We start from the raw sequence: 22,601 nt of genomic DNA, 5'->3' as shown, positions 1-22,601 counted from the left end.
TATGAATGTAGATTTTATTACTTGTAAAATAGTATTTTTACATCCAGTAAATACTTCTATCTAAATAAAATATCTCAATACTTCCTCCACCACTGAATGTACTAGGCTATAATACAATATAATATAATACACTGACCGGGGGCATTCTGCCACCTATATTTGTACTTTTGATACTTTACTTTTTGTAATTTAATTTAATTTGATTTAATTAAACAATTTTCCATACAAAAAATGTCCGTAAAATAATAAGTTACCAATAGTTTTTTTTATGCCATTTGGCTGTAAAATATATGCAAAGCTAACATTTTAAACCAAACAGTTTAGACTAACGATAGTCGATACACTTTGAAACGGGGGAAGCCAACATGTGAGTAAATTTCAGAATAAAATACAACAAAACAGATTAGAATGTGCTCAACCTTTCTAGAAAGATGATCTGCCAGCTCTGAAAGCACTTCCGGTTCATAAATTTTTCTCAATAAGTCGCAATAGCTGAAATATTTTTCGTCGACATAAGTTAATATTCTACGTTACAAACTGTTAAAAGCTATCGTGTATTTGTTTCTAAAATGCGGAGTAATTCCGGTTGTCGAAATAAGATAGAAGATGAGTTTTGGAGTTTGTTTTACAGTGAAAACGGAAGTTGTTGTTGTTTGCTCACTGCTCGCACTAACGTGTTCTGACAACAACAGACTGGCTGGCTGGTGATGGAAAGAGAGGAAGCTGTAGGCTTATTTAACTAGTTAAGTAAGGGCTAAACATTGCTAAGATTAACAAAGAGACAACAACCTCTCATGTGTGTCGTTTAGCTGTATTTTAATAACCGTGTTGTGTGACTACACTTTTTTACAGCTCTACGAGCCAGGCTTACTCTTTCGAGGAGCTAGCCTGTCAAGCTAGCAAACTAGAGACATCACTAACTTTACTGAAATAATTGACTCATCTCGCTCCTTGTCTAGGTAATGTATAGATTGTCCATGAGTTGTCAAAGCCATGGATAGGTTGTCTAGTTGTTAAAAAACAGCCAGTGTTTGCTGGGTTGAACGGTCGTGTGTCCAGTATGAGCGCATCAGCTGGGGACAGAGAGCCTGGGATCCCCTTGGATAATGTAAAGGAAGAAATCAGTGGCCCTACCTGCACAGGAGAGAGCAGCAAACATGTAAGTAACTACATTGAGCAGAGAACAAGGAGACACTACCACATTTGCTGTTGCTGTATAAACATGGTTATTTTCAATGTGAAATGGTAATAGATGTCTTCCTATTCTCCAGTTGCAGTGGTTAATTGATTCACCAGACACTCTCAGCTGTAGATACCAACTAACCATGAAAGCTGTAGACCAGACTCTGAAACCAACTCCAACCTTAATCAGTGATTCCTGGTTGTAGTAACTCACTTACAATATGTTTTACTTTGTTATCTTGAAGGACTCTGCAGTATGCACAGGAAACAGTGAAATAAAGAGCCGTGCCGTGGTCAAGTACTCTGCCGCCCCACCTCCTACCAGCTATGCCCTTTTGCAGGAGAAGACAGACCTGAAGCTGCCTCCTGCCAACTGGCTGAGAGAAAACCCCCAGCTGGGCAGTGCTGGCACCACTGTATTAGGGTCCAGCAGCAAGAGCAAGCCCTTTTCCAGGTATAACATCATGAGAACTACTATTACTACAACTGATATTTATTTCTCTGTTGTGAAACTATGTTGGTCTCTGTAGAGAAGTTTAGTTTTTGCTTAATAAAGGCAGTACAATGTCTGTTTTTTTACACGAAGATAGCTCGCTTTTTAACCAGTAAGCCACCTTTCCTGACCCATAGTGGTGGGACAAAACATAATACTGTAAAACAATCCCTCACAGTATTGTATGATTGATGACACCTAGTATGATATCAGTTACCAAAAATTTAATCTTGAAAATGGTGTTAACCAGTTGACAATTGAAAGGAGGCTTAATAGTCTACAAGACTGAGTACTGCATTTGTCAGTCTACAGACATATCTACCCATTTTGGATTTTAAAACACTGTAATGTTAAACACGTTCCAGTGTGTACAGTGAAGGCTCAGTAAGATTTATGTAGGCTTTAACTGTACTCACATTTTGTCTTTCTACATTCTAAAGTGCTTTGATTTACAGGAACTTCATTGTTGCCAGCTTATTGGATACACCTAGCTGAAATGAATGCAGTCTAATAACAGCCCTGCAACAAATATGATACCTGTAATGTTTAGTGTTTGTTGAAACTGTTTTAGATTGATTCAACAGATTCAACCTTATGGTCAGTTTGGAGTCTGTAGTTTGTGGTACTTTGTAATTGTATTGCATTATACTGAGAGGTATTTCTAATATTTTGTCCACCCCATTTATATCAATAAGGGTAAACTAAATATTAGAAACACCTCTTTTTAAGTTGGTATTTTAAGATGTGATGTACTGACTGATTGATCACCTGTTGAGTAATGTTTAAAATGATTTGAAACACACTTATGCTATAGTTTGGGTGGAATAAAGGACAGTATGTGTGATGACAGTTTGAGATGTATGAATATGTTTTGCTGAGAGAAGATATAAGTCAAAGTTTGTATTAGAGGTTAATTGCGGAAACCTGCTGAGAAGATGGCCTCTGTGCTGGTCTGACTCCACTCATGAAGACCGATTAGTACTCACTGGTCTATCCATTATTAGGCACTGTGTAATGGACTCCATGCATTCTGCCTTCTGTCATTGATGTTACAAAGCAATATTTGAAATTATATATAATACAGTGTAGTCACCACTAACGAGAAGCACTCGATAACTTCATGCTGCATAGCTGAAAGTGCTAATAATTTCTAATCAGCTGCATTTGTATTGGGGTTATAAGTGGGTAAATCATGGATACTAATTCATCACTGGAAGCCTTTTCTTGGCCATTGAATATTGGTAAATAATTTATCAGTCTGACCCTAATCCATATCACCATTTGTAAACAGTAGTGATTAAGTTCCTTTTCTTCCTTTGTAGTTTTGGGATGGCTTATGACTTCATTGATTGCATCGGGGATGATGTTGACGTGGTATCAGACTCAGAGGTTTGTGGAGCTGTTGCAAAGCTAACATTTCTTTCTTTGTTTCTGAAACATGCACATACACCTGATGTTAACATAGCTTTCTGTCACATTCAGAACATCAAGAAGCTTTTGAAAATTCCCTACAGCAAGTCCCACGTCAGTATGGCTGTTCACCGCGTGGGGAGGACATTGCTTTTGGATGAGCTGGACATTCAAGAGCTCTTCATGAGATCCTCTCAGGTACAGCAGGGCTTATTCCAGACTTTTTCAAGTCAAGCATAGTCCCCATTCCCTACGAGGATTTTTGTATTTAAATGTTTTCTTTTTCAACCTTTTAGTATATGGTTTAAGTGATCGTATTCTCCCTGCTATGTGTGTGTTGTAGACAGGAGACTGGACATGGCTAAAAGAGTTTTACCAGCGACTAATAGATCAGAAGTGGCAGAGGAAAAAGAAGAGTAAAGAGCACTGGTATCAGAAAGCAATCCTGTCAAAGTTCCTCTATTACAGGTGAGTACATTACTCGAATTAAGGGGAAAAAAACAAGTAGGTTTTTCCATGGGAGTTAGGTTAAACTTTATTTTAAGGTGCATCTTTTCCAGTCTTATCCCATAACAACTTCTCTGTTTCCCTCCAGTATAAATGGTGACGGGGCTGCAGAGCCTGTACCAGGCAACCTGAATGAAGGGGAGGAGGAGAACAGGGCAGAGGAGTTCAGTTCTTCATGGCCCACCGCCTTCACCAGCACATCGTCTGATGCAGAAGAATCAGATGCTCCCAAACAGGTACAGCATCTTAGCTACTGGACAGTTATTTAATAGTCTCTGATGGGTTAGCCAGACCTGTGATGGAATTTACTTCGGAAATTATGTGAAGTTCTTGATTAGAAATCAGTCCTGTGTTGCTGCAGCCATTCATGACCTTCTATATTTAGTGAGATGAAATGTATTAGAAAATAAGTAACCAGTGGTTTTAGATTAGATTAGCTCTTGAGGGTTGCACTGCTTGCACTGACAGTATTGCTACTATTAAATGTGCAGGAAAGTGTTTCTGTGGACAGCAAGTTTGCTCTGGGCCATGTGACATCTGTACCCAAAGAGCAAAACCTCCCTATGCTCTTCAACGAAGGGGAGAACAGTCAGGTAAAACAACCTTCCTTAAAGGTATACTACTACAGTTGGTAGCTTATGTCTAATGTACATTTGTATACACTGTTAAATACACTTTGATGTCACTTGTTTGACAGGGTTTAAGAAACGACTTTGTGCGAAACATCATGTGGACATTTGAGGATATCCACATGTTGGTTGGGTCCAACATGCCTATTTTTGGAGGTGGTCGCTATCCTGCCGTCAGTCTGAGACTCAGGTAGGAATTTTAAACCATTTGCTCCCATCCAGGATCTGAAATTAACACTCATTTAGAGAAAAAATGATCATGTGATCCTGTAATTTTAACTGTATTGCGTTTAATGATTCTGTTGCCTTCTGTCTGGGTCTAACGTTAGATGTCTGTGTCAACAAGATATTAATAACAATAATAATATAATATTATTCTATACACATATTGCATAGACCTCAGGTGGTGAACCAGAAATTTAATTTTGGATGCTTCAGCCTCATCAGAATTACACATTGGTTCCACTACATTATTCTTGCTTAATCTAACATCTAACTTTTTTACTGTGTTTTTCAGGGACAACAATAAGCCAATCAACATTCTGACAGGTATTGATTACTGGCTTGACAATCTGATGTGTAATGTCCCAGAGCTTGTCATGTGCTTTCACGTCAATGGCATTGTTCAGGTAAATTACTGTTGGCTGTAGTCCATTATTGCAATAAGTATTATTATTATCTGTTTGATGATTGCCATAGTTAATCTGCACCGTAGAACATAAGCTAAATTTTCTGTAGTAGTCATTTTTAATGGCAGTAAAATAGTTTTTAAAATCACTTATTTTCAGCTTTTTATTGAAAAAGTGGTAATACATTTCTTCATTGTTTCTGCTTTTATGGTTTTCCCTGCAGAAATACGAGATGATAAAAACAGAGGACATCCCTCATCTGGAGAACTCGACTTTCTCCACAAGGGTGGTGAAAGACATCGCCCAAAACATCCTCTCCTTCCTCAAGTCCAACTGCACCAAAGAGGGTCACACCTACTGGCTTTTCAAGGGTGGGAGATAAGTGAATAGAAAGTCTTTTGTATTGAGTCTGTACTTGTACTGTACACTATGTGCTTGTCTATCTTGATGTATTCTGATATTATTTCTTGAATCCACAGCAAGTGGGAGTGACATTGTGAAGCTTTATGATCTTACTACTCTGTGTGAGGAGGCTGAAGAAGAGAAATGTCAGAATCCCTTTACTCTTCCTGTGGCTGTGTTACTATACAAGTAAGTACCTGGGAAAGATGCATCTTTGTGCTTCAGGATTCCTGTAGTTGTGAAAACTGGGAAAGTCAATACATTTGAGGAACGAAATTCCAGGGCTGAAAAGTTTTTAAAAATGTCTCCCTATTCCAAAAAGAGCTTTTAACATATCATAGAAAGTTTATTTAATATTTTATTATATATAAGATGTAATTTTATGAGCTTACAATGTTTGGTTAAGATGGCCAAATCTTTATATTTATAGTTGGACTTCAGAATCAATCAGATAGCCTTAAAAGGTTCAGGTAGTAAGAAGCCTAAAGAATCAAATTAGCTGTTTAAACTGTATTATGATGTTGAGTACTTCAAAAGGAAATCGTTTTAAATGGTAGAAGATTCAGTTGGTAATTTTCAACTCGGCCTTGTTTATATAAAATATCGTTTTCAAGTGAGTTCAGATCAGACATAAAAAACAATGAAAGTGTGCAAAACTGTAATGAGTTCTTGTCTGTTTTCTGTTTTGTGGTGCAGAGTTGCCAGCAACTTGATGCTGAAGGCGAGGCAAAACAGAAAGCACTATGGCACAATCAGAACTCTGCTCTTAAACTGTGTCAAACTTCTGGATCAGGAGAGGCATCCCCAGGTAAGCATGGATTTGAAAAGAAATTGCAAGTTCCACCCTTATTTCAAAGTCACAATTAGATAGAGGTAGAGAAGACTTGGAAAGAGAGGAGATGATGTGCAACAAAAGTCCTGGACTGGATTTAAACCCAGACCCTGCACTTAAAGGATGAGCTGCCAGGTAAAATGATAGACAGGTAGAAAACTCACATGGAGAATCTTTCACATTGTGTTCAGGCTAAATGTTTGTAAACAGTTTCATAATTTAAGTTTTTTCTTTTTAAAGTAAGAGTAGTATTTTCAGTCTATATTTAGACAGCGGAGAAGTAAAAAGTGAAACCACTTGATTAAATCTGAGAATGCCATAGTTTAGATTTGATTGAACCTGACTCCAGTCCTGATCTCCTCCATCTCCTGTCTGTTCAGATCATTGCCTCCGCCCACTACATGCTGTCAGAGCTGTTCCAGCTCGACGAGCCTCCCCAAGAAGATGGAGGGGAGTCGCTTCGGGCCGGCGGCTCAGAGGACAGCTACAGCGACGAAGACAGGGAGGAGGAGGAGGAGGAGGAGGAGGAGGCAGAGCTGACGGAGGACAGCGATGAGAACGGCTCCTACAGCTCTTGCTCCAGCCCACAGGATGATAGCAAAGCTGTGGCTGTGATCCGCTCTGTAGGGGAGCTGTCTGTCCCTGAGAAATACAAGTCCACTCACCAGATCAGAGTGAGTTCCTCTCCAAATGTTTTTCCTCTACACCACCCTAAGGGGACAGTGTGGAATGCACAGATAAATATGTTGTATGTAAACACCAAAGGATAATCTTCTCTTTTTTGATCCTTGCAGCCAAGTTGTGCTTTCCCTGTTTCTCAAGACAAGGAGGAGAAATGCAGACATGTCCTGAGCTACGTACTAAAGGCGAGTCTCTGCCTGATATTTATGTTTAGCGTGCATACAATGCTAATAATGTGTCCCAAGAAATTTGTCATCCACTGTATTAATAATCGGTGTAATACACTACACAGGGGCTGAAGGCAGTGGATGGCACCATCAAGAAGGAGAGTGATCTCCCAGCTGCAGACCCTAACACACCCATTCCTCTCAAATATGAGGACAGAAGTGCAATCGGAGCCTGCGCTGCTGAGACAGGCATCTCTCTTCTTCTTGAAAGAGGTCAGTCTACAGTCCTTCTTTTAAAGGATAACTGATATAATACCGTATAATAAAACAGGAAATAGGTAAACATTATGTCATACAATGTGAGTCAAATCAAGTGTTTTTCTTGCTAAGTACATAAATTGTTGCTGAATGACTCGATTACCAGCACGTTCTTCATCTGTCAACCCTACATGTGTCTTTCTCCTGGTCGTCATCAGCGGGGCCATTGCAGGCGGACCAGAAGCACCCAACACGCTCAGGGATGATCCCCGGCACGTGGCAGCACCGTATGAAGCTGCAACTCTTCCTCAAAGCTTCCAAGGCCTACTACGTCCTGTCTGATGCAGCCACTAACCTGCTGAAGTACGGGCGAGCCTTGCGCTACATCAAGCTATCTCTGCAGTGTTATGGTACGGTTATGTAACTGTGTGATACACCGGACACATTGGGAAATGTTTGTTGCTGACTCTCTCTGTGTTGAGACTGTTGTTGACATTTTGCTTTATTGTTGTGAAAATTTGTAGTTTTGTAATTTCTACCAGCATAAATTTTGATAGATATTTTACGTAATGTATGTATTCAATTAATGTTAAGTTAAATACGAGTTGAGTAATATAATGGAAAACTGCTGTTTTTAAACTGATCAGGTCCTAAAGTCTAAAACTGTTTCAAAACTTCCATTAAACATACACCTTTGGCCACTTAAATATTTATCTAATATAATATAATATAATAATCAAATAATTACCACTCATCCCACTACTAAAACTACATTGCTTTGCGGAAGAATTCAATTTTAATCTTGATACCGATTACAAACAGTTACTTAATATTTTTTGTAAGCAATACAAACGCTCAACATTTATATCTCTTTCCCCTTTCTCCCCTCTTCTTCTGTTGTTTCCTCCAGATGCCTATTGTTCAGTGAGCGGTACGCTGCACCCGCAGGTGCTGCAGTTTCACAGCCAGTGCCTGTCTCTGTGTGGGGACATCCAGCTGATGTTGGCCCAGAATGCCAAAAACAGAGCAGCTTACCTGGAGGAATACAGCTACCAGACCAAAGAGGACCAGGAGATCCTGCACAGCTTGCACAGAGAGTCCAGCTGCCAGGGTCAGTCACTAGAGAGAGACAATCATACAAATCTTAAAGCACACAATGTAGTGTTAGCAAACACTTAAGGCCTGATCCATAACTGGTGTACATCCATTTCAGTTCCACCAACATCATTCACAATAATAATTTCAGTGCCTATAATTTCTTATAATTTCTTGTCTTTTCAAGTTGTTCTGTTCAATTATTAATCATTCCATTAATCAATGCTAATCAGTGCTTTTACTCTCTACCCACTAGCCTTCAACATGGCAACAGACCTGGCCATGGACCCAGAGTACCAGCTGTTTGTTAGCAGTAAGTGCTATGAGGCAGCGTATGAACTGCTTGTCTCTGAGGCTTTGAAAGATCATGCCTCTGATCAGCTGGCTCAGTTGCTCAAAAGGCTGGGAAACATCCGCAACGAGATGGGAGTCTACTATATGAACCAGGCTGCAGCCATGCAGACTGAGAAAGAAGGTATGTTGGATTAATAGACAGCAGATGGAGCTTTGAGAATTATAGCCACCAAGTGTACAGAAAATAGTACGATGACAGTTATTCCTTTTCATTTATAGATATAGCCTCCTGTATTTATTTATGTAATTTGCTCAGCATTTTCAGAAATTCTGAACTTGTGTGAGTATTGTTGACATTTTGACGCTTTGCACCGGAGGGATAATGACAAAAAACAATCTCTTTGCACCTGGATCATTAAACATATGGAGTAAAAAAACAATTAATTAAAATGTACTGCTCCATTGTGCTTACCTACCTTTTTCTCCATCTTGATGTATCTAACTGCCCCCCCCCCCAGTGAAGAAGTCTGTGTCCGTAGCAGAGCAGGAGATGTGGAAAAAGAGTTTTGCCTTCTTTGAGAAAGGCATGAAGGACTTTGAAGCCATTGGGGACAGCACCAACACAGCCCTGCTGCTGTGTAATACTGGTAGGCTGATGAGAATCTGTGCTCAGGCCCACTGTGCTATCTCTGCCGACCAGAGCAGAGGGGAGTTCTCACCTGAAGAGGCCCTCTACTACAACAAGGTGCCATGTCAAACCCTTTATGCCTGAAATTCTGCATTGAGCATTCAAATTGAAGCAATGGGAAAATTTTAGTTCTTTTGCAATCTTTATGATCTCTCTTTGTATACATCTTGCTACATCTCGACCCTTCCCTAGCATGCTCTTAATTAATAAATATTTTTCATCAAATTTCTTACCTCAGGCCATAGACTACTACTTGCGGGCTATGAAGTCACTGGCAAGCCGAGAGAGCCACCCAGCGGTGTGGGACAGTGTAAACTGGGAGCTGTCCACTACCTATTTCACCCTTGCTACACTTCTGCAGGACTACGCCCCGCTGTCCAGGAAGGCCCAGGAGCAGGTGAGTTTGAACACTTATGTTTCACATAATAGTGAACAAATATTCTAAATTAAGTTAAACGTTGAACTCTTCCACATGTTTTGATAAACTGTTTTCCCAGATCGAGCGCGAGGTGACGGAGGCAATGATGAAGTCGCTGAAGTACTGTGACCTGCAGACTGAGTCGGCTCGTCAGCCGCTCTACCAGTACAGAGCTGCCACCATCCACCACCGTCTGGCCTCTATGTACCACAGCTGCTTCCGCAACCAGGTGGGAAACCATGTAAAATTATACAATAATATAAAATCATTTAAGTTTTTCTGAATGTTTTTGTACTAATAAATGTGCCTTAACTCACCTTTGTGACGTAGACTTTTTTTTTGTTTATGCAAAAAGAACAATGTTATAACAATGTGTTATTTTCTGTAAGGAAAAAGAACTTCACACTGACTAGTAGAATAGAATCACTGGGGATGGGATGTCTGTATTTCATACTTACAGCAGTATAATACACACTGAAGGATGTCTGTGTTTCTGGCTCTAATTGTGTGACAGGTGGGGGATGAACACTTGAGGAAGCAGCATCGGAGCCTGGCAGAGCTTCACTACAGCAAGGCTGTCTGTTTGTTCCTCAGCCTCAAAGATGCACCCTGTGAGCTGCTCCGCACGCTTCTGGAGAGGGTGGCCTTTGCTGAGTTTACTATGGCAGGTGAGTGACTGTTCATCATGGTGAATGATGTGATATTGTCAGTGATGTTTGTTTTTTTCTTAAGAGAAGGATTGAATTGGAGAACATAATGGCATTTCTATCTACACCCTCTTACTGTAGTGTTTCATATTGTATTTCCACAGGTCAGAGCAGCAGCGTGGCTAAGCTGAAGAGCCTGACTGGAGCGATAGAGATCATGACAGAAACTCGCTATGCTTTCCAGCTGATTCATAAAGAGCTGCTGGAGGAGCAGATAGATGTAAGTTTCACAGTAGCAGATGGGAATGCTCTCTCATGCTTATTCATCTTTGCAAAGCTTTGTTCAGTTGCCCTTTTCTTGATCACACACTGTAACCTACAACATCTTGTCCTTTCACTTCTTGTCCGATAGTTGAGTGAACCAGACCCTGCTGAATCAGCAGAGTCTCCTGACGTGGCCAGTGGCCCCACCGCAGGACTGAACCTCGAAGAAGTGATGAAGTTAATTGGCGTGTTTGAGCCAAGTTTCTCCTTCCTGCTGCTGCAGCTGATCAAACTGATGACAACAATGAAACGGAAACCAAGGTAAGCAAGAATCTAAAACCATTATGGTATTTTTAGATATGTATGTATCTAATATCCTCGAAACCTTCGCACTGCTCACTCCTGACCAACTTATTTGTGTTTATTACAGCAATAAGGACGAGGAGCTGTTGAAAACCTATAAGAATGTGTACTCCAAGCTGCTGCGAGCTGAGAAAAACGCACCACTCCTCAGCCGTCTCATGCTCCACATAGAGCTCTTGCAGCAGCTGAACCCGCAAACAGGAAGTGATGACACGGGTACGCATTCATGATAATGACAAACTGTAGCAAGGAAGACACTCAAGACTCAACTCTGCTTCTCTACACCTCACCGGACATCCAAGATCAACTCTGGGGAAGACTTGACACCTGTCTTCTCAAAAATGCTGTGACAGGAAACTATTTATAAACACCATTATTAACTGGCACATGCTCAGGCAACACTGTCTTACTCTGAATTACAGTTTCAAAGCTAATTTCACCTCCTGCGCCTTTAAAATGAATACATCTTTTTCTAACATTTGCATCACAGGTTTTGAATTGTACATTTTTGTGAAAAGAGTTGTAAATTCAGAAGATTTTATTTAATTTTCTTATTGCTTATTGCTGTTATGGGTCATATGTAAAGCTCCTATGTGTAGGATTTGTTGTTGACTGTACCAAACATCACCTGGATTGCCTAATTTTTCTACAAACAAAAACATATGGCATAAGAAACATTTCAAAGATGGTATAATCACATATAACTTCAACGCATAGTTTCTTAGATAAATCATTCAGTACATGCTCAGAAAAATGATTATTCATTTAAATATATAATTGGTGTTTTTGATATTCAGTAATACCAATAATGCTGTGAATAAAATAGAATGAAGTGTGATTGATGGCTGACAAGTTAAAATAAGCTCAAACGCAGTACTTGCTTTCCAAAACAGTGTGCAATAGTTTGGCAACATTCAATACAAACTCAGAGGCTAGTTTGTCCATATTGCTGTATGTATAATGTGAGTTTATATCAGCATGGTTTGCTGTGACATGAAAATAAAAGGTTTTTAAATTTTAATGCGCTGTGTTTCTGTAGACGTTCTGTCACCCTCATGATATTGTATGTTTCTCCTAAAGCAAATGCTAATGTGCTCTTGGGCTAATAGGACACATCTGATAAACTTTTAGTTGAAGTAGTTTTAATCAGACTTTTGGATAACAAATATACAGTATGATCTGACATACTGAATTATTATTTATTTCTTTATTCCTGACATTTAAACATCTACTACATGATCTCAAAACATATTGTGTGCAGCTGGTTTGCCTTGAAAAGGCAATTCAGAGTAAAAGATTATAAGTGGGTCAGGCGACACTGTACCCTGTGGGTTCTGGCTTTGATCCTTGCTGCACTGTTCAGACCCAGGTCATTGAAGAGGGGATGTGATGTTTTTAATGCAGTGTCAGTGAACTGGGTCACCCCATTGTTACTGAACTGTATCCACGCCAGATGGAGCTGCAGGCGGGCCCAAACTGTCCCTGCACCTCATTAATCAGGCTGGACCCTCAGTGCTGTGGGTGACTGACTGTTGGACAGTGACTGAAGGTAAGATGTAAAAAGGAGGAGCATGGTGGGGAGCCACAGAATCATTAAAAATTTCAGCGGGGACTCTGAAAATAAATTATAAACCTCACTGGAGTAGAATAAAACAATAATTAGACATTTTAAAGTATGAGAAAATTATTTTTTAACAATTTAGTAACCAGATTTTTCTGTTGATTAGGAGGATTAAGTACAAATATAAGTAATTATATTTCATAAAATAGTGCACTTTGTAACTATTCAAAGCCAAATATAGACATGATATTGTGACAAAAATGAGGGATGATGGGCACAGCTGAAAGAAAATTAAATTACATGATCAATTAGATAACTATCCAGACAATGTGCTTCTGTGCAGTATAGTGCAATAAGTCCTACTGGTTATTTTCTCACCACCACTGGTCAGTCACTGTATGATACAGCGGTCATAAGTCTGGTTCTCCCGAGGCTCCTCTAGGGAGGTTGGAGGCTTCTCCTCTTGGTACCGAGAAGCTTCATGATTCAAAAAGTTTTGGAGGATGTCTTTGCTCTCACTAGGCGGTAGATTGTAGAAATAATACTGTGGCGCCATCTGAATGAACCTAGTAGGGGAGAGGACAATGTTGTTAGTAAAAAGCAACGTTTGCCCACGCAGTGTTTTGTGCATCACACTCATACAATTTTAGTGAAACAAACTGATTTGTGTTGATTGTAACTTACGCAAATTTGATTTCCATTGCAAACTGGTTTTCAATTTGGGTTAATTTTGATTGACACCCACTTTTGTTGGAGAGAAGACTTACAGTACTTACAGATACTTACAGTATCTGCTCCTCATTATTTGAACTGTAATGAACAGAGTCACACATTTCAGGATGTGGAACCTGAGAGAGCATGAGATAGGCTGCAGAGCTTTCTCTTCAAACATTAAGCTACAGCTCCACATTCCCGGGGATCTGTGCAATCCATAATCCTCTCTCCAACCAGCTGATACTTGTGAACAGGATTATGATACCTCCCCTCACAACCAGCATGACTAGTCTCTGCTGAACTGGGGCTTTACATCTGGTCCAAAAGAGAAAGGGAATATCTCTGTCTGATTACTTTTAAGCTTGTTCAGAAGTGAAGATATGTGGGTGGTCTACCTCTATTAAAGCAACAAGAGACTGCAATCTAGTTAACAAGGCTGTATATGGTCAGTTATGTGAATGCAAGACCAAGTGCACAATTTAAAATATACAAAAAACAAAATGTTAACAATGCTGAGACGTACCCCTCCGGTGTTATGTGGGTTGCGGTGCGAAGGCAGTTGTCCTCAGAGAAGGAGTGCTCATGGAACAGCACCCACTCCGGCAGGCCCAGTTTGGGGCTCTTGGCTCCGTAGCCAGACAGAGGATGCATCTGTGCCACATGCTTGTGGGTCAGAATGAAGTAGTTCCCTGATCCATCCACATCCCGCGCCACCTGAGGGAAATCACAGCCAGGCACAGTCAGATGGATTTTCACAAAGGGGCTGGAGTCACTACCTAAGAATATGTTTTTAAATAAGCAAGACAGGAGCATCGAAATACAAAAACGCATTTGATTTTGTCTTGAATAGTATACAATAAAATAAAAGCCAAAACATAACAGACAACAAGACTAGGCTACATTATCTCAACAGAATTTACTTATGCTTGCTGCTGAAAATTTGCAGTTGAAACATTTGAAATAGTTGAAAATACTGAAACTGCTGCAGTTGTAGTTGAAGTGGCAGTCAAAATACAAATACTGAGCGAAGTTGAAATAGCAATTAAAATAAAAGTGCTGAAAGAAGTTGAAGTATCGATTCAAGTGTATGCACTGAGTGAAGTTGAAGTATTAGTTGAAGAGTTAAAAGGAGTTGAAATGCAAGTTGAAGTGTAGGTGAAGTCTTGAAAGAAAATAGTGCCAATTTATGTGTACAATCTAAAAGATGTCAGTTGAAGTGTCAGCTGAAGTGTAAGAACTAAAAGCAGTTGGAGAAAATTGTGAATGAACAGTGGTAGTTGTTGAAGTTAGAAGAGCTGAAGAAGTTTTTTGGTGTTGTTCAGGGGAAAAGGCCCTTTGACCTGAAAGGGTATGACGAGTCAGCTGAAGTGTAAGCATTGAAAGGAGTTGAAATATCAATTGAAGAGAAAGAGATGAAAACACTTGAAATGTCAGTTGACGTCTAAGTGGTGATAGCAGTTGAATTGTCATTTGAAGAGTAAGAGATGAAAGAAGTTCAAATGTCAGTTGAAGAGTAAAAGATGATAGCTGTTGAAGTGGAAGACCTGAAGACAGTTCAAGTGTGTATTGGATGCAGTTCAAATGGCAGTTGTGTGAAATCTGAAAGTAGTTGAAGTGTCAGTTCAATTCAGTGTATTGCATTGCAACAAGGTGGTAGGGCTGCACAATGATGGCTCAATAATAATTCAGATAATTTTTCTACATAAGTTGTTCAATTTTAATTGTGAATATTAGTCATAAAAAAACTAATTATTGTTTCTGCATATTTTTTATCACCTACATTCTAAATGAACAGAAATACATAAATATTTCTATAAGCCCCTATTCTATGATGATTACTTGTGGAAACTAAAATCACAGTATGATTACACATGATTAAAGCACACTCCACACTGCTGCATTAGTTCCACTTGGAGGAGTTAAATGGCCTTCGAGTCTCCAGGAGATGTTTGATGTAAGCTGAAATGTTGTAAGCTGTCGTTGTTGATCTAATAATTCTATCTTGTTTTTGTTGAGTGCTAAGTTATGTTACCTGACCTGCATAAAGAAACCTGCCAGCAGGGCTTTCTTAATGTTGACGGTATTGCTTCGGGAACCGAAAGCGGGCACTGAGATGGGCAGCTCGATCCTCTTCAGAATGTCGGTGAGCTCAGTACGAAGAGTGTCAGCCATCAGCAGAGCAGTGTGGTTCAGGTAGAAGTCCTGACACCACTTCTCCACATTACAGTCTAACAAGGGAAGAGAACAGAGCCAAAGAGAGAAATATAAGAAGGCAGAGGCAAAGACATAGGCATGGGATAGTAATCAATAATCAACTATATGTGTAAAAAATGAGTATTGTTTTAGTTTTTTTCTCTCCACTGTCTACTATCTCATAAATGCAAATATCCTCCCAAAAAACACAAATGTGTTGTTTTGAGGACATGTTTTGATTTGTTTAGTCATTAAAGTATATTTTATATATTTTTTTATTATTATAATTCTTATTTAAAAAGTATCATTCTCATTATGATGTGTTGTGATTATTGCAAATATGCCCTTTAATATCATTGTTTTAAGGCCAATAAACTTGTTGTGCTAACATTTACGATGATTTTTCTTCATTCACTGATCTCCATAGCATCTGTGTGTGTGTGTGCACTCTAAACTCACATGAATCCTGCTGGCACTGTTTAAAGGCCTTGTAGATATTGATAAGAGTGAAGTGGTCTCCCTCTGGGTGCTGGAACTTCATGTGGCACTGGGTTGCCTCTGGCTTCAGGTCCACAGAGGGAACCATGAAGCAAGTTGGTGCTAAAAAATCCACAAGACTAATGTGATGTTCAGAACTTACAGTTTGCATGGTTTTGTACATGTATATGGTCTTGTATGGAATTTCTTTGTATATTCATACTAATAGAAATTTGTTCAAATGCCAGGCACATGTAACATACCTGTTAGCATGGCAGCAATGATGACCACCTCGCTGACACAGTCAAACTCACAGGAGGCGAGCAGAGTCTTGGCCATTTGGGGCTCCAAGGGGAACTCGGACATGATGATGCCCATCTCAGACAGGTTGCCATCATTATCCAGAGCTGCCAGGTAGTCTAGCTCCTCCAAAGCCTGCATTAGGCCTCCAGGATCTGTGTTGGAAAGGATTTGTTTTGTTTTTTTTTTCACAAAATTAAACCTTTATCAAAACTGGGAACCAAATCCCTCAGGTCACCAAGTACATGTCTTTATGACTGTCTAGTATTTAAAATAGGAGATTACTAATTACATACAAATACACTTTGACTAAAACTGTTATGGATATTTTTCAGTTTTCATGCTGTCTAAACTGTAATCCAAAGTGGTGACCCACTGGGACAATCCCCCTACAGTATACTGGCACCCTGGTGGGCAAGCTCTGAGTAAAAAGGCAGCAGAAGATTAGGATTTTATAATCCTCACCAACATCTGCCATGCATCACTATGCAAAATGAAAAGTCTTTCATGGTACAAATGAGATTTTCTATTCTGTTTTTGCAACAAACATCACGCTGAAACAAAGAGACATGGACACTCCCACACACCAACACTATGTTTATGCTCTAATCAACTGATGGGAGGCGTGTGTGTGTGTGTGTGTGTGTGTGTGTGTGTGTGTGTTTGTGTTAGTGGGGGTGAATAAATCCGGGGGAACAAAAGCACACAGAAGCAGGTCAGCTCTAAAAGGATGCTCGCAGAGCAGGAGCTGTCAGTTCAGCTGAGGCACGACTCACTGCCCTGCAATAAAAAAAGTTCCTGTCTGTTGGACCAAAAGGGAACGGACTGACTGAACCCAAAATTCATATCATTATCACTGAGGACATGTGAAATTAGGGGCTTAGCCAAAACAAACTGCCATAAAAATATTCTCTGTCACTTTATGTAAATCTCACCTGGCCTGTCGATGAAGTCACAGTGGCTCAGTCCAGCGATCTCCATCCTCTTCAAGAAGAGCACAGTGGAAGTGATGTCAGACTCCACGATATGTGGACGTTTCTCAATAGGAAGCTGTCTGTTCTCTGGGTACAGACAAAAACACTTGCCTACAGGATTGAAAGATCCTTTTTAGACATGACAGCAGCAGCAGGGAATTGGCAGCCAGAGATTTACATCAAACATTGTACATTGTAACAGTTACCTGTTGGACCTGCCAGATGTTTGCGACTCTTGGCTTGATTGCTGCTGATTGGCTGAATGTTGACTGAGTTTGTTCTGATCCTGGGGTTGTAAACCTGTAACAGCATCACAGTGTGTTGACTTTGATTTTATACAGTGGTTAAATGTAACTAAGTACATTTACTGAAGTCCTTAATACTTCAACTACATTACTTTTCAGTTAATTTACTTAAGAAAGATTTTGATTGTAGGACTTCCTGGTATTGCCTTTACTCAAGTAAAGTATCTGAATACTTCTTCCACCACCGATTATATATAATGACATTTAAAGAAACATTTACATAAATCTAGACTAATAGTGTCGTAATTCTACACATTTTCAAAAAATGGTTGCATGTTCAAGGGTTATGGCATAGAATGTGCCTTACATTTCCACTTTGATCCTAAAACATTGAACTTAAAAAATATTACATTTGAGACTTCAGAATTAAACACTGCAGTTTTGTCTCACTGTCTAGAGTGTTTCTGGGTATCAATTTCTGTATAATCCCCAAAGCCATTACTTTTCAATATAGCAAAAAGACAAGAGATATAATCTCAGCTCAAAATGGTGAATTGTTTTATTCACCATGTACTTTATACTGCAACATGATTCTTGTATTGAATAATACAATACATAGTAACATAATGTTACAAGCTTAATTCATACCTACATTATGATTAAAGCAACAGCACATGGATGCCGGGCTTGTTAATCAACATCCTGAGACATTAAAATGTTCATGCCCACTTCTGGTGGGTTTCTACATTATCAGCAATATTTAAAACCCCGGAACTCAACCTTCAAACGTTTAAGAGGTCTATATGTAATCGCTCTAACTCTTATTAAAATTCTAACAAATATGGACTAACTTACAGATCTTTTCTCAAGCCCGGCATCAATGACAAAGCTTATTGAGCTAACAGCCCAGAAGAAGTCCTCGTTTGGGCTGGATGTGAGGAATACTCTGCGGTTCTGGCGTGTCTCCTCCTCCCCAAGGATTGGTAGATTACCAGGCTGGCCAGGGTGCACAGCAACGGGCAGGAGCTCACCCAGATCAGGGGGTAAGCTATGCCCCTCATGACATAGGATATCATGGGCCAGATCTATCTCCTGGTTGGAAATAAACAAAGAAGAAAGTCAGAGGAAGACATATTTTCAGACTGCTGATTCCATCATCGTCATGCAGTGCTGCTTTTTTAAATTTTTATTACCTGCGTCGTCACCAGAAACACAACCACATCTCCTTCCTCTTCAGAGTGGTGGATCTCCAGCACCAGACGGAGAGCAGAGCAGAAGTAGCTGTCACCTGTGCTGCTGTACACCACATCCCCTGGACCCAGGCTCTCCAGGTGAATCAGAGGCACCGCTGACCCGGTGAAGTGGGCCAGCTGCTTGGGGTCAGGTTCAACGGCTGTGAGGAGGACCACATGGAGCTCTGGCCTCTGCAGGGCAATGTCCTTCAGCAGACCCTGCAGTACATCAGTGGCTACAGTCCTCTGGTGGGCCTGGTCCACGACTACCACACCGTAGCGCTCAAGCAAAGGGTCTGACATCATCTCTCTCAGGAGCATGTCATCTGTGCAGTACCTGTGGTGGGTGATAAAATGATGCTTGACATTACAGTAGGAGGGAGCAAATATGTGCACAGAGGCACTTGACACACACTGTATTCAAATTCATTATAGCCTGAAATCAATCTTCAGGTTTCTTTCATTGTAAGCCTCTGGGCTGAAAGAGTGGAACAATATATTTAGGAAATTCATTCAGCATTCCTCAGAATAGCATCTTAATGAAAGCTACTTTGTCTACACTTACATCAGCTTTGCCCCTATTAGTGTAATTTACTCTGATAATTAGTCTGGGGAGTGGATCCTTTCCTACTTGCCAGCTGCCTGTTTATCTTATCTCCCTCCCCTCAATGTGCTGAGGTTCTTTGTTCCCCAGCTGACTTATGAGGGACCCACATGAGGTAATGTGACATATGGGCAGAAAGGGAGCCAGGCAGCTGTGGGGGAGCCCCTGAAAAGAGCCCCCTCAAGCCTTTTGTTCACTTCTCTCTTGAGAATAAGAAAAGGCAGAGTGATTTAGCCGCGTGTGTCGTGACCATGATTTATTGCAACCCGGCGAGAGGACAGAAAGAATCAGATAGAGAAACACTGGATACATGTGCGTTTGAAAGTAGGAAGTACTGCTTTACCATACCTAAGGACTGTTTCATTAGAGTAACATGTTTCCAAAGGGATGCTGTACCCGACTTCATGGCCAATGTTGACATCCATCTCATCAGCCACTCTTAAGGCGAGATCTACTGCCTGCTGTGCGTGAATCTGGGTGCAAACCACCATGCCATGCTGGAACTGGACTGACAGGCAGAATTCAGCACACCACTGGGGAATCTGTTTCAAAGATAAGTTGTTTACATCACAGATGCTTCCCCACAATAAGATGATAGTAAGAGGGCTTGCATATCCCCCTGTAACAAAGTTTAATCTGCTGTTGCATGAATGAAATGTGCAATATTTTCCATGGCAGTGCAATCTGAAGTGTCAAATACCCCACAGTACTCACTTGAGAACTCCTTCCAGTTTTAGCAGAGCCACTGACAATGACAAACTGTCCTTTGGCCAAAGTGTCCATGAATTCACACTTTGTGTTCCACACTGGCAGCTCTTTCCTTTCTCTCAGCAATTTGTAAAACCTGGAGGAATAAGGCAGTCCATCAAACTGATTAAGCTCCAAAATGTCATCGTATTCTTTGTCTCCTTGACTCAAAGCTTCTGTGTCTGAACAACAGGGTGATTTCCCCTCAAAATAGTCCTCTCCAGTAAAACTGGTAATGTCTTGTGCCATCACAATTGAGCTCCCAGTCTGTCCGGTTTAGACTTCATTTACAGATCCACAGAAATGAAGTTTGGAAATCTCCAGCTTTCAGTAAACTGTTGAACAGCACGTACACCGCCTCTGCAAGTGAAGCCAAATGAAAGGCTCACTAGGCGGCCAGCCCAGTGTTGTCATGTGGCCACTAATCCCATAGAAGTGCGGTCATCAACAGATGACACACACACACACAGACACACACACACTGGGGTAAGAAAAGAGATAGATGGGCAGACACTCATAGGGGTCTGTTTACAATGAGAACTGGCTTACACACAAAGGCCACAAGCTGTACATAGTCTAAAATGCATTTATTAACTGTGGTTTAATTTAGCAATTTAGAAATTAATTATCTCAGTGGTTGACAAACCACTAATTTATTTCTACATCCAAGAACCAATGGTTGTGCCAGAAAATGAAACCTGTAAAACTAAGAGCTTAGCACAAATGTCTGTTGTGCTCTACTTTCAGCCTCCAGTGTTATTACACGTACAAAAGCCTACAGCTTTTCAGTTGTAGAATCATATCTAAGAAAAAAAAGAAAAGAAAAGAAAATATGTATTTTGGTAACTGTATTAAAACAATATTTGAAATGGGGGCCTGTGAATATATGGACCATTATTATTATTATAAAACTATTTATGGCTTCTCTCTACCTTTCAACCTGAAAACTTGTTTTCTGGCAAAACTGGGACCTACAAAAATTGTACAGTATCTTACTATAACAGTGGTGGAAAGTAACTACGTACATTTACTCAAGTACAGTTTTGATGTACTTGTACTTTACTTCAGTATTTCCATTTTCTGCTTCATACTTCTAGTTCACTACATTTCAGAGTGAAATCTTCTACTTTTTACTACATTTATTTGATAACTTTAGTTACTAGTTACTTTGCAGATTCAGATTAATAATACAAAATATATCAACAAATAAATTATGATGTATTATCATAGGTTAAGATAAGACTTTATTGATGGTGAAATACACAAGGTACCTGTCAGTAGCCTATATATAGTAAAACAAATAAGCCCCACCTTAACTGCAACATTAAAGTGATGTAATTATTAATGCATCAATAATTCAGATATAAAATAAAATTATTCTGAAATGGGCCACTCTGCATGATGATTACTTTGAGTACTTTAAGTATATTTTGATGCTAATACTGCTAATTTGTACTTTTACTAAAGTAGCTACTTCTAACTGAGCATTTCTACACTTTGGTATTGCTACTTTTACTTAGGTAAAATATCTGAATACTTCTTCCACCACTGTACTGTAGCAGTAAAATGAGCAGCAGGGGAACCTTTAGGAGACTGTAATTTACTTATATATAGCACGGCACAAACTAGTTCCCTGTTTCCTTAGCTGAACAGCTGCTGGAGGTATACTTCTACTTATCGTACAGACAGAGGTATAGCAGTTCAATCTCCTCATCTAAGTCCAGGTAAGACAGCGAATAAGCATATTTGCCAAAATGTTAAACTATTCCTTCCCACTCACATTAGAAAGAAATTTGAAAAATGTTTTTAGCGCCCACCAGTGGCTGATAACTGGTACTGTTAACTGTTTCTAGTAAACAATTTTTCTCAATTAAAGTTAACTGAGCTTTGCTTTTTTCACAACATAACATTCATACAGTCACACTTGCAAGCTACCCAGTGCAACAACAGTCCCCTTTAATTGATGTTCTTTACTGCTTAACGTCCTTACGTTCTTTTGGTTCCATCATGTTCTTTAGCAGTGGTGGACTCAGGCTGTTTGGGGGGCAGGGGCGAAAAAAATAAAAAGGGCACCAGCTGTTTTCTTCCGCTGGCTGCCAGCATTTGAATCTGGTTTGTTTAGCAAAATGCTGGATAGCTGTTTGATCGGATGCACTAACCAACAAGGAGACAAGTCTGGGTTGGGCTTCTACAGTATCCCGTCCGAGAAAAAAAAACCCAGAGAGGAGGAGATTGTGGATATGTGCTATTAAATGTGCCTCAGTCCCTGGGGAAGGCAAAGAATGTCATTATATTTTTACGTAATTGTTCTGACATGGTTAGTTTTCGTGGACCGACATGTTACAGAAGTTACAGTGGCTTTGACGAGTTACGCTAGCAAACAGTTTACTTTTTTTAAAATTCAGTTTTATTTATATAGCGCCAATTCATAACAGAAGTTATCTCATTGCACTTTTCCTATGGAGCAGGTCTAGACCGTACTCTTCATAGTATTAACGCTAACGCTGGCGGCAGTGTAAGGGGATGGATGCTCCACAAGATATATGTAAACATCGCCAGTGGAGCTGCGCAGGTGCTGTATATGGATCGCAAGTG

The 22,601-nt window shown here is 40.0% G+C and overlaps 2 protein-coding genes across 3 annotated transcripts; one reads left to right on the top strand and one right to left on the bottom strand.

The window, feature by feature from the left end:
* Window positions 1-442: 442 nt before the first annotated feature.
* edrf1 (erythroid differentiation regulatory factor 1) lies at window positions 443-11,980 on the top strand. Its single transcript, XM_044214635.1, has 26 exons — window positions 443-747; window positions 960-1,159; window positions 1,428-1,636; window positions 2,998-3,064; window positions 3,158-3,283; window positions 3,429-3,553; window positions 3,681-3,828; window positions 4,084-4,185; window positions 4,290-4,411; window positions 4,739-4,850; window positions 5,074-5,221; window positions 5,330-5,441; window positions 5,949-6,060; window positions 6,465-6,758; window positions 6,879-6,950; window positions 7,058-7,205; window positions 7,409-7,600; window positions 8,101-8,301; window positions 8,542-8,760; window positions 9,098-9,324; window positions 9,506-9,664; window positions 9,765-9,914; window positions 10,200-10,353; window positions 10,497-10,612; window positions 10,745-10,917; window positions 11,027-11,980. Exons 2-26 carry the CDS (start codon window positions 1,061-1,063, stop codon window positions 11,187-11,189), a joined length of 3,750 nt encoding a protein of 1,249 aa, XP_044070570.1. The 5' UTR covers window positions 443-747; window positions 960-1,060; the 3' UTR covers window positions 11,190-11,980.
* On the bottom strand, window positions 11,633-20,820 carry dhx32b (DEAH (Asp-Glu-Ala-His) box polypeptide 32b). 2 transcript variants are annotated; one of them, XM_044214636.1, is made up of 11 exons: window positions 19,974-20,820; window positions 19,608-19,801; window positions 18,617-18,992; window positions 18,279-18,515; window positions 17,385-17,478; window positions 17,140-17,289; window positions 16,168-16,359; window positions 15,887-16,027; window positions 15,272-15,462; window positions 13,758-13,948; window positions 11,633-13,086 (listed from the first exon to the last, which is right to left on the bottom strand). In XM_044214636.1, exons 1-11 carry the CDS (start codon window positions 20,253-20,255, stop codon window positions 12,912-12,914), a joined length of 2,223 nt encoding a protein of 740 aa, XP_044070571.1. In that variant the 5' UTR covers window positions 20,256-20,820; the 3' UTR covers window positions 11,633-12,911. The 2 variants fall into 2 exon arrangements, with proteins under 2 accessions (XP_044070571.1, XP_044070572.1); XM_044214637.1 differs by lacking the exon at window positions 19,608-19,801 and having other exon boundaries at window positions 19,974-20,109.
* Window positions 20,821-22,601: the final 1,781 nt, after the last annotated feature.

This window comes from Siniperca chuatsi, linkage group LG11 (genome assembly GCF_020085105.1).
Source record: "Siniperca chuatsi isolate FFG_IHB_CAS linkage group LG11, ASM2008510v1, whole genome shotgun sequence".
Taxonomy (NCBI): domain Eukaryota; kingdom Metazoa; phylum Chordata; class Actinopteri; order Centrarchiformes; family Sinipercidae; genus Siniperca; species Siniperca chuatsi.
This window is presented reverse-complemented; position numbering and strand designations above follow the sequence as displayed.

What these genes read in the sequence shown, in the direction of transcription:
- edrf1 (XM_044214635.1), top strand. Translation starts at nt 1,061, where the DNA reads ATGAGCGCATCAGCTGGGGACAGAGAGCCTGGGATCCCCTTGGATAAT. An exon ending in TCTTCATGAGATCCTCTCAG is followed by an intron (nt 3,284 to 3,428) that starts GTACAGCAGGGC and finishes TGTGTGTTGTAG; the next exon opens with ACAGGAGACTGGACATGGCT. An exon ending in ACGTCAATGGCATTGTTCAG is followed by an intron (nt 4,851 to 5,073) that starts GTAAATTACTGT and finishes TTTTCCCTGCAG; the next exon opens with AAATACGAGATGATAAAAAC.
- dhx32b (XM_044214636.1), bottom strand. Translation starts at nt 20,255, where the DNA reads ATGGCACAAGACATTACCAGTTTTACTGGAGAGGACTATTTTGAGGGG. An exon ending in CATTGCTGCCATGCTAACAG is followed by an intron (nt 16,028 to 16,167) that starts GTATGTTACATG and finishes TGGATTTTTTAG; the next exon opens with CACCAACTTGCTTCATGGTT. An exon ending in ACCCACATAACACCGGAGGG is followed by an intron (nt 13,087 to 13,757) that starts GTACGTCTCAGC and finishes CTCCCCTACTAG; the next exon opens with GTTCATTCAGATGGCGCCAC.